This window comes from Magnolia sinica, chromosome 1 (assembly GCF_029962835.1).
Source record: "Magnolia sinica isolate HGM2019 chromosome 1, MsV1, whole genome shotgun sequence".
Classification (NCBI taxonomy): domain Eukaryota; kingdom Viridiplantae; phylum Streptophyta; class Magnoliopsida; order Magnoliales; family Magnoliaceae; genus Magnolia; species Magnolia sinica.
Genome location: NC_080573.1, coordinates 120,701,833 through 120,712,434, shown reverse-complemented (window position 1 = coordinate 120,712,434; position 10,602 = coordinate 120,701,833). Strand labels below are relative to the sequence as shown.

Genomic DNA, 10,602 nt, shown 5'->3' with positions numbered 1-10,602 from the left:
GCCCTAAAGGGAATTTGCATATGTGCAAAATTTTCCCATGAAGCCATTAAAGATGAAATTACAAAAATAAAACAAAATATTGACTTCAAAAAATACTGGTTAAATTGCAATTTCCATATTACCCAAATGCATTTAGAACTCTATGATTTGCAAGATGATCTTTAAAAAAAAAAAAAAAGAAAGAAAGAAACGAAGAAGAAGAAGAAGAAGAAGAAAGTAGGATGAAAGAAAATAAAGATTAAAAATCATGAATCACTGAACCAAGTCATTTGAATAAAATTGAATGGTGTGGATCAAAGTCCCAGTCCATATGTAGAAGGGCTAGGATTGAGTGAAAGGTGGTGCCATTTAGCAAAGTAGTTTACAAAGTGATTCCTCGGAGAGGCATGCATATTGCAGTTTTTTTTTCCCGTCATTTTTAGTAAAATAAAATATATTAAACCTAAGATGATTCTGATAGCATTTACAAAGTGGTAAAGAATTAAGATTTATATATTCAAAGCGTGTTAACAAACCTGATGAATCTCAGTCTTTAAGACAGCCTCAAGGGCATTTCTTCACTCCAACTCTACAGTGTATTACTGCTGACTATCACAATCACAAACATTTAAAAATGCTAAAGCGATTTGTGCACAGAGAAGTTGAGGAGATGATCTGCAGCACACATGCCCACATGGCATGCCAGTTCACGATTCAGGTCACTCATCAGGTGGGCCACACATACCTTGAGTAAGGACTTCTGACCATCTTCTTCCAATTGCCCAATTTTCTCATACATGCCACCTGCCTGATGCATGGACTAACTGATTCATGATAGGGCATGTTCAAAGCAGGCCCTGCCTGCCTGATCCTGGATCTAGCACATGTTCCCCATCAGCAAATGGGCCACCAACCACCTCTTCAACCTCTCCACATCCAAATCGCACTGGCACTTACCTATAAAAAGGACTTTAAACAACACGAAATTGGCAACAAAGCGAATGGTTCGTCGAACACAACCACCTCTTGTAGCATGATGACAACTTTGAAGAACTTCAGCTGAGGAAGTCACCAGCAAGCTTATTTATGCCGATCCTGCATTTGATTAGTTTGTCCACTTGCAATCAATGGGTTGAAAGACATGGCCCGCTGCCGCAAACCCCGCTCTGTGTTTTCATGCTTGAAGGACCTGGCAGTGTACAATGTGGCTTCTAAGACGGCTCCCACCAGCGAGGCTCAACCATAGATTCACAACAAAATTCTTGAACTGCCCTTTTCTTGCTAGGGTCTCCCAGAGCTGATCCATGCCCGTGCCGTCTGATTTCGAGACGTCCACCAATGAAATGCTCATGTTGTTGCGGACAATGCACAGCTTCCCCTTCAGAGGGATGAGAGCTGCTGCTTCCAATGCTCGGGAATTTCCCAAGTGCAGCCTGCTGTCAATGTGCTTGCTCCAGGAATCACTGGCCTCGTCATAGACTCTCAGCTTACATCCGTCCTTACAGTCCAAAGCAAAGAGCTGTCCGTTTAAGGAGGCACTTGGGTTCCGCCAGCCAGAGACCATCCCATCATGGACTGGGTACCAGCTATTGGACTCAGGAACGTAGACCTCGCTCAGAACCTGTCGGTTGGACCCGAGCCCTTTCAAAAACCACCTCCCATCATACACAACTCCAATAAATGGCACCATCTTGATGCTCATATCGGCGATAAAAGACCACCTATTTGTGTTTGGATCATAAACCTCGGCCGACCTCAATGACCGATGGACCCCCTCACTTTCCCCTCCAGCAACATACAGGCAGTTGTTCATGACGCAGGAACCGAAGAAGTGCCGCCGCCGCAGCATATCCGGAGCCCGGTGCCACTTGTTAGTCCGTGCACTGTAAAAGACAACCCGCCTCATCAATCCCTTAAGTGGGTCTTTGCCACCAAATAGGTAAAGGTGGCAGCCACTGAGAACGGCGCACCCAAAGCCGAGGGCAGTGGAATACTCTCCCGGTACAGGTGGGAGGGGCTGCCAAAGTTGGTTTATGGGATCAAAGGCGTGCCATGAGATCCGCCCATCCCCATCTCTTTTCATGACGTAGATCCATTCTTCTGCGATTCCAAGGCTTTTGCGAAGTGAGTAAAAGAAGTTGCCTGCCAGAAGGCGATACCATCGCTTGCAGACTAGCCGTAACTTCCTGTGCTCGACACGTGGGACCCGAATCAAGCAAGCGATGGCCAGGTCATCAGGAAGGCCCGGCAACAAAGGAGATTGACTGTGGCTCCTCTCGCCCCGTGATGTCTTGTGCCTGGTTGTGTGGACGGATGATTGTATGCTGGGCTGAATGCAGAGCTTCGATCCCGGGACGAATTTCCTTGCCCCCACAACGGTTTTCAGGCCTGCGTCGACTCTACACATGCATGCACTAGTAACAACCTGCAAATACATAATGGCAAACAGGCATCATATATTGACAGACTGAAACCGAAGCATAAATGACATCGTAAGCAACATCATAAATCATTTTAAGGGCTTAATGAATTTCTAGTAATGCTGACTCTTCACATAATAAAAAAGATTCAATAATGCATATTGCAACAGAAAATAGAATCCTGTCCTATTGCGATGACAACGATCAAAGAATGCAGAAAATGGGTCAGCCAATTGCAACTCGCCATTCCTTTGAAAACGATTTAAAATAAAAATTGATATGAGTTCAACTGAATTGATTATATAGCATTGAATTCAGATAAGCTGCCAATCAAGAACAGATAAACCAATAAGATATTTTCAGTGAACTCACACAGGCAGTCGACCACAGTATCACACTGCTGATTCAGAGGAGCTGATCCAGAATATCAGATTGCACTAGTCCACTGATCTTCCATTCTACTGAGTATGGATTTCACATCAGCAAGACAAGTTTCATATGTGATGAAACAGCTGCATGCATCGCCTAATTCATTGGAGTTGATTAAAAATGGTCACTAAATGATCGATGCTACCCTTCACACGTGATGGCGAAGACGAAAAGAAAATAAAAGCTGGTCATTGCACGGCTAATATACATCTTCTAGCTTTGTCATATTGTAATGTTTTTTTTTTTTTTTTTTTTTTTTTTTTTTTTAAATAATCATTTCTATCGAATTTACCTAGTCCCCAATAAGAAAGGGTGGAGGATCAGCATGGAATTGCAACTGAGTTGGACCAGGATGAGCACATCCAAGTTCAAGCTTGAGCGTTGGGACCAAAGGCCCATCCCAGCCCATGAGCTAAGAAAATGGGCTCAGACTGGGCTTAGCCAACTTGTGGGGCCTTTAGGTAGACTCAAGCCTACTCCAGTCCAATTGTTGCAAGCTGGAATGATCGCAAGAAGCTTGCAATGAACATGTGGAGTAGAATATTTTGAGAGATTCACGTCTTGAGAGATCTGTAATACGACTAGTAAAATGTATGATGCATTGCACATGGAGGTGCTCGATGTGCAACCCTATCTAATTTTATGGGAAGAGCAATGCTAGAATACATCCCAATGTATTGCAATAGCAAACATTAGGACTTTGGTCTTTGGATTTGCAGTCATCTTTCAATGGATTTGGGGACTTCATCAATAATCTGAACTGCTTATATGATGGGCTTCTCCTAGAATGGGGATAGCCAAAAAATAAAGATTCTTAGGGTCCATTTGGACACATGCTCAAAAGGGACTTTTGACGCTAAACAACGTTTTGAGCCAAAACTCAGTTTGTAATTTTGAAAACCCGTCTCATTCATTGCTTGGCAAGGCGGTAAAAAACCTGCTTGACCAACCAACCAAAAAAGCAAGCATGAAACCCCACTTTCCGGGAGTGTGTCCAAACGGTCCTTCAGATTAGGATATTTAAATCCTCTGATCTTTTGGCTCTTCTCCTTTAAAACAGTAGGAAGTAAATCAGGCCAATCCACTCATGAGCCATGTTTCATCCAACATCCACCAACTCAAAGTTTAGAGTCATTCGATCAACACGACTTAAGTATGCTCCATTTACAGTGGGACCCGAGATTTGGGTGTGCATGTGTGCTAGATGTACCGGATGAGCTACCGCCACACCATGTATCAAATACTTACGTAGATTGAATCTATTTTCTAAATTCACGACCGTAAGAACTATGGTGATAGAACACCACCATGGCTTTTAAAATTATGATTGCTAATTAACCATGCACCTGGCAATTGGCATACACATGTGGGATTCATGTGCATGCAACATAGCACAAAGTAGTAATGTTCTTATGATCTTAGCCACCTGTTTTTTACTAATTTGGACCACAGACTATTTGATTTTTAACCCTCCATTCAATGGCCAACAATTGTATAATTACAATCCTCATATCAAATATGATTTAATTACGCTCCATTCACAAATAGGGCACACGATTGGAGTAATCTAAATTGAAGTACATGTGTGCTTTGATTTTTGGGGGGCAAACCAATGTTTAAGATTGTTCACCCAATTTGATTTTGGGACTGTGACTTATTGACACCAGTTTCAAAATTTTAGTCCATTTAACTTGAGTTATTGTATGCCATACGGATAGTTTCTGGGTGCCTGTGTAACAAGTTGAGATAAGTCCCCTCACAAGAAATCATCTCTGTAATGCAGCTGGATAAGTGGGGACTTCACATCAATTAGCAAGGGCATTTTGGGTTTGTAAAAATTCTAACAAAACATATAAGATACATTTGTTTGTAAGTAGTGTGTATATATAGAATATTGAGTGAGTGTGTGATGCGTGGTAGTGTGTGTTGAAGATCTACCCCATCCATCAGATGCACCCCTCTCCATTAGGCCCAGAGCCCAAAATTCAGCCCAATCCATGACATAGGTGGGCCACACAGCAGGAAACAGTTGAGAGTAGATGCAAACCCATTATACCTTCCTGGCTGTTTGTGGGGCCCACCAAGATATGTTTCAGACATCTGGCACCATCCATTGTGTTTGTCCAACATGGATGAGGGATCACACCAAATTTCCATACCAAAACTTAGGTCAGCCCCACCAAGTGATTCTAGAGGTTTAGGCATTTTTGCGCTGTTCCAAATGGTGTGGCCTACCCGAGTTTCAGGTAGGAATTTTTTTTGGGACATCCCATCACCAGGAGGGGACTCACCAAAATACATGGTTCAAATGTCCTACACATCATGGTGGGCCTGATAGAGCTGGATATTACCTCGAGCTATAGAAAGGTTGACCTTATAGAAACATTTCCCATGTATCTATGAGTGTGTCCTTTTTCATCCCACACCCCCCCCTCCCCCCGGAAACATGCCAGGTTTTGCCTGGCTCAACACTGAAACCACACTCCAATTTACCAAATGCCCTAGTCAATCCAAACCTCAAAAAATTGGAAGATCATTACTAACCTGAGGTTGAGTTTTTCAGCATTGTTTTCAAGCACTTAAAAGTAAAACTCAAAAATAAAATTAAATCAATGGACTCATTAGGTGCAAGTTTCAATTTGATAATGCTAACTTGTTGGCCAACCAAGCCAAACATCATTAGTCATCACAGAAAAGATTGTACTGAAATTAACCAACAAAGTTGATGGAGTTGCTTCCGTTCTTTTTTCTCGTTCTAGAGTTCTCTATATCTGAGAAATTCTCATATAGTGTAACTCGACAGGCTGAGCTGGGTCATGATTTTCTCTTCAGCTCTGCATTCAAAATATTGTAGAAAAACACCAATGACAAAACTAAGATTGTGGGAAGGATTGCGAACAGTCCACTAGTCAAACTAGTGATTAATCATAGGCTATAACCTCCTCTCTTCAACTGTAGGTAACACTAGCCCAAAGGGAACAATGCATATGCTATAATCCAGGAAAAAACTCCAAATTGTGTGAAGGATGATCTCTAGGCACTTAGAAATTGCACGTGCACATACAAGTAATTCAAAATAAATTTTCTATATTATGGAGCCCAGTTTAGATGCATCACGAATCAAAAATATGTTTAATTATCTGGCCATCAGATTGGCAGACATTTGTTGGAGGGTAATGAACGGAAAAATATCCAATGGTCCTAGTTCAATAAACAAGAGCCCAGGAATCAGAGAGGTTAGATTCAATCAAACACTGGCATTGGGAATGTGACTTAGATAGTGAGGTCCATAATTTAATCAGCTTAATGTGCAGTAATGTATGCCATGTGTACAATTTCTGAGTGCCTACATATCAAGTGCCAGCTGCATCACGCTCTACGCTACGGTTCTGCCAGAGTATCAAATGATTCCCCTTTATATGGACCTGTGACAGCTAAAAGAAAACCCTAACATAATAGGAAGCAACTCAAATGCCCTCGCATCCTGTCACAACTATATAAACCATTTGTAAGCTGACCATTATTCAAATGGCACGGGAGACATGTTCTTGAGCTCGTTTGAGAGCTAACTCAAGAAGCGATGACTCACTCTAAAACCTAACAACTAATTAAAATGAATTAAACCTACAAACACAAGGACCATTTGATTGCTCCCATGGGCCCCCAACATACTCTGACCTTTGATCTTATCACATTTACCATCAGACCATGGATCCAAACCAAAATCATCAACCAACACAATCTTAACAGTTGGACTGGTCATATCGTTGATCGGCCAGTTTGTGTGGTTATCCAGTTGCATCATAGAATACAGGTAAGGCTCCCCTACCATACACATGGCATGTGGCTCAAATACAAACACCCCAAATAGTGGAATCCACACTGGATTTTGTTTATGTTCTCAAATTAGATTGATTAGAATCCAGACCACTGATTGATGTCCTTCTATTTGTCAAATTTGGACCTTCGAGACATTTTTTTTTATTACAATTAATCAGATGTCCATCCGCCAATCAACCGGTTATGATCATACTTACAATGAAAATTTTGGGCTATAAATTATAATCCATCTACAGCAGGTCCCGCTATTTGGACAGTTCTGATTAAAGGTAAACAAATTGTGTAAGGGCTCCTAGCTATAGAGCATGCAGTTGCAGTGCTTTAGAACCCATATAGAATGGTGAAAAAGGAAAAAAAAAAAAGTATTTGGAGAAGCAATCTAAAAATGACTATCTACTAACCGAAGCACAGTGGCAATTCAAATACCTAGCCATAAAGTTTACAAGAAATAAAAAGGAACAAAGACCATACATACCTGTGGAGGTTGATTCCCTCCCTCCATCCTCCTTAATTCAAACAAGACTCACCAGTCCAAACCAAACCCCATCCTCATCTCTCCATCTCCAAAACCCTCCGTCAAAATCAAACTCCAACCTCCAAACAGCTCACAGAATTTCCCCACTGCCACCTCTAGAGATCAAAATCACATATCCCCAACCGTCTCTGCTTACCGCTATTCGACCTCACCATTTCTCCATCTCAGAAAACTCGCCTTCCAAATAAAAAGCCCGTCTCCAAACTGAAGAACCAATATAAGAAAAGCCTATAGGATCTCCAGCCGCTCCCCCTAAAAATCAAAACCAAAAGCCGTGGCCCACCTCTGCTGATCGCAATCTAAACCCCACAATCTCTCCATCTCAAAAACCCCCATCGCCCAAATCAAAAACCCATCTCCAGAATAAAAAATCCATAGTGGAAAACGCCACCGAATCGATCCCCGCCTTCTCCAAATGAAGTCATAAAAAACCTCATTGCTCCCTTCTCTTCGTTTCTCAGATACCAAATCCCAAATACCCAAAAAGAAGATAGCATCAAGAGAGAGAGAGAGAGAGAGAGAGAGAGAGAAGTTAGTGGTGGGGTTGGAAGAACACAAAATGGGACCTCCCTCTTTCCCACCCGTCTCACATTAATTCAGGGGTGAAGGATAGGACCCAATACCACAAAGGCGCATGCTAGCAAATGCAAGGGGGTTTGAAAAAAGCTATGGTGGAGGGAGCATAAGCAATACCACCAGAAAGGAGAGGGCCCATCCGGGGGAGAATATGAATTAGATCCACGCCGTCCATCAGGTGGGCCTCATCATGTTTAGTCTGGAGACCAGACATTAGGTCGATCGAAAACTCAGGTACGACACACCATACGAAGATTTGGGCCGTGACGCTAACCTTTGGTTGTGGGCGGGCCCACCGTGGTTTATATGTATCATCCAATCCATTCATATTACTCTTCTAACCAAGAAATGGCGATATTATGAAACCTATAGGTGGACCACACCACATAAATTGAAATATTTTAGGCAGATTTTATAATGTTTCCTATGGTACAGCCCACCTGAGGCTTGGATCAAGTGTGATATTCGTCATCAAGGCTTCACATGGGGTGGCGCATCTGATGGACGGTTGGATTTCCATCCACGTCAGCAAAGAGTCACTCAAGCGTTTTCATTTGGAAATTCGATGCTAGCCGTAGAAAGGAAGATTGCGGGAGTCGCAATCCGAGTCTTCCGCACTCCCGCCTTTTGACAGGAGTGACATTTTATAGGGATTTTTGCATATGGCTGCTCACCTTTTCAAATGTGTACCTAAAACCTCCCATTTTAAAATTATTTCTCAAAACCTGTCCGTAATTTTCACCGTTAAACAGCCTGCTGTTGGTTATACGTATGAACGGGTTTTTGTATTTTGGTACTGACAAAACTGCCCTCCTTCTCCCTCTATGGCAACTACTAGTTGGATTCATTGCGGTGCCAACCTTCACTGACCGTACATGGGGGCCACCTTGATGTTCTGAAGAAATCCACCCCGTTCATTTTTTTTCCAGCTCACTTAGGGCATGGTGCAAAAAACGAAGCAGATCCAACGTTCAAAATGGGCCCTACAATAGCTCGAAGATATTTCAACGGTAGGACTTTTCCCACTTTTTCCTGTCGTGTGGCCCACGTTCTGCCTCATTTTTTGTACGATTCCCTAAAATGAGCTGTAAAAACAGATGGACGGGGTGGATTTTTCACAAATAATCCGTGGCCCCACGAATGTTTCAGCATGATGGTTGAACCCCCGATACTTCCTGTTCGCGTGGCCCACTTGAGATTTTTATCAGTCTCATTGTTTGGCCCATTCTCTAAAATGAGATGGAAAATCCGATGAACGGGGTGGATATCTCACAAACATCATGGTAGGCCCCACATACGGTCGAGCAACCAACCCCTCGGATTCAAATATCCAAGCACCGCTCAAAACGTTTTATTGACGTTGATTGCCGTCCAACCCTCGTTCCGACACTACGTGTGGCCCACCCAGATGTGTGTGAGAAATCTAACCCCATCCATCTGTTTTGCCATCTCATTTACAGGCATGGACCAAAAAAGAAGGCAGATACAAGATTAAGAGCTGGCCCCACGATGGCCAGAATATTTTCAACGGTGGGGCATCGACGATCAGATCGACTGTGCAAGTATGCGTTGTTGTCACGTGTGACGCGAGTGCCCAAACAAGTTTTAACTTGCAAGAATTGAATTTGGGATCCTACTTTCTTCACATGTGCCAATTTGACATGAACGTGGGCCCCACCCTATTTACCACCAGGAAAGATGACCAATGGTTCATATTCAACACACATGCATCACCCAAGTGATGGCTAGGTCAGCCTGGATTTTTATTTAATTTTTGGGTCACTACCCGTACAGTGGGGCCCACCTGTTCAATGGTGCGATCTCACAAACAAGAGACAGCTTGTCTCATACAGACGGTTAAGATGACTAAGGGGGGAGATATTGGGAGCATCCCCCATCCATATGAGTTTGGATGGAGCACGAAAGGCATGATTGAGAATTATCAGAGCAGGCCCACTCCTACAAGTGTGTGGCCGTTTTAGACCACCGGCTAATAATCTCTTGCACCCAAATTTCATTATAGTGATTAGAATGGGATAAAAGTACACCAATGTAAAGATCCAATCATTCAGGGCTGAGAGAATTGCACCCTAAATTAAGGAAAATGGTGGTGGGCCCCACAAACTCGTTGCTTACGTTGAGGAGTTGTCGGGCGTTGAGAAGGTTGTGTGGGTGCTTGTCCCCACTTCAAATAAACATACTCATAGTCAAACAAATTTGATTTGAATGAGGAAAAGGATCAGGGCATTTTTCATGTCACTAGGCATTTTTATCTCGACAAAGCATACCAACGGCTAGAATTATTTGTGAGATGGTGGCCCACTCAATTATAAATATGAAACACAAACATTGACTTAAAAAAAATAAATAAAAAATCTCATGTTTTAACGTGTGCGTGTGTGCACTAGCAGGAGACAGCATGATGAGCGGCCACCTATATTTTATTTTTCACAAATCAAACACGACCTATCATCCTATCTCAACCCTTTTCTTTTTTGACCCTTGAAACTATTTTTAAATTATTATTATTATTATTATTATTTTAATTGTTGCTTTGATAGTTACTGATGAGATGGTTTGGAAATTTTGACAAGTCTTTTATAGATATCCCATACATATTACAGCCCCATATGGGTAAATATGGATGGACCAGATTAGCCAAGTTCATTTTTGGGCAACTGCTGTCTGAGGGTGTGAACGCACTAGGATCCTCGGCAATAGGTGCAGAGGCAAGGGCTACATGAATAGATTTATGCAGGTCCACCGTATTGTTTGGGTGACATCCCCTCCATCCATCTGGTTTGCTTGTCGACGTTATGAATT

The 10,602-nt window shown here is 42.5% G+C and overlaps 1 protein-coding gene across 2 annotated transcripts; it reads right to left on the bottom strand.

Moving 5' to 3' along the window:
- Window positions 1-327: 327 nt before the first annotated feature.
- On the bottom strand, window positions 328-7,839 carry LOC131256052 (F-box/kelch-repeat protein At1g55270-like). Of its 2 annotated transcripts, XM_058257083.1 has the most exons (3): window positions 7,144-7,839; window positions 2,772-2,924; window positions 328-2,404 (listed from the first exon to the last, which is right to left on the bottom strand). In XM_058257083.1, exon 3 carries the CDS (start codon window positions 2,384-2,386, stop codon window positions 1,154-1,156), a length of 1,233 nt encoding a protein of 410 aa, XP_058113066.1. In that variant the 5' UTR covers window positions 2,387-2,404; window positions 2,772-2,924; window positions 7,144-7,839; the 3' UTR covers window positions 328-1,153. The 2 variants fall into 2 exon arrangements, with proteins under 2 accessions (XP_058113066.1, XP_058113056.1); XM_058257073.1 differs by lacking the exon at window positions 2,772-2,924 and having other exon boundaries at window positions 7,144-7,837.
- Between the last annotated feature and the right edge of the window lie 2,763 nt (window positions 7,840-10,602).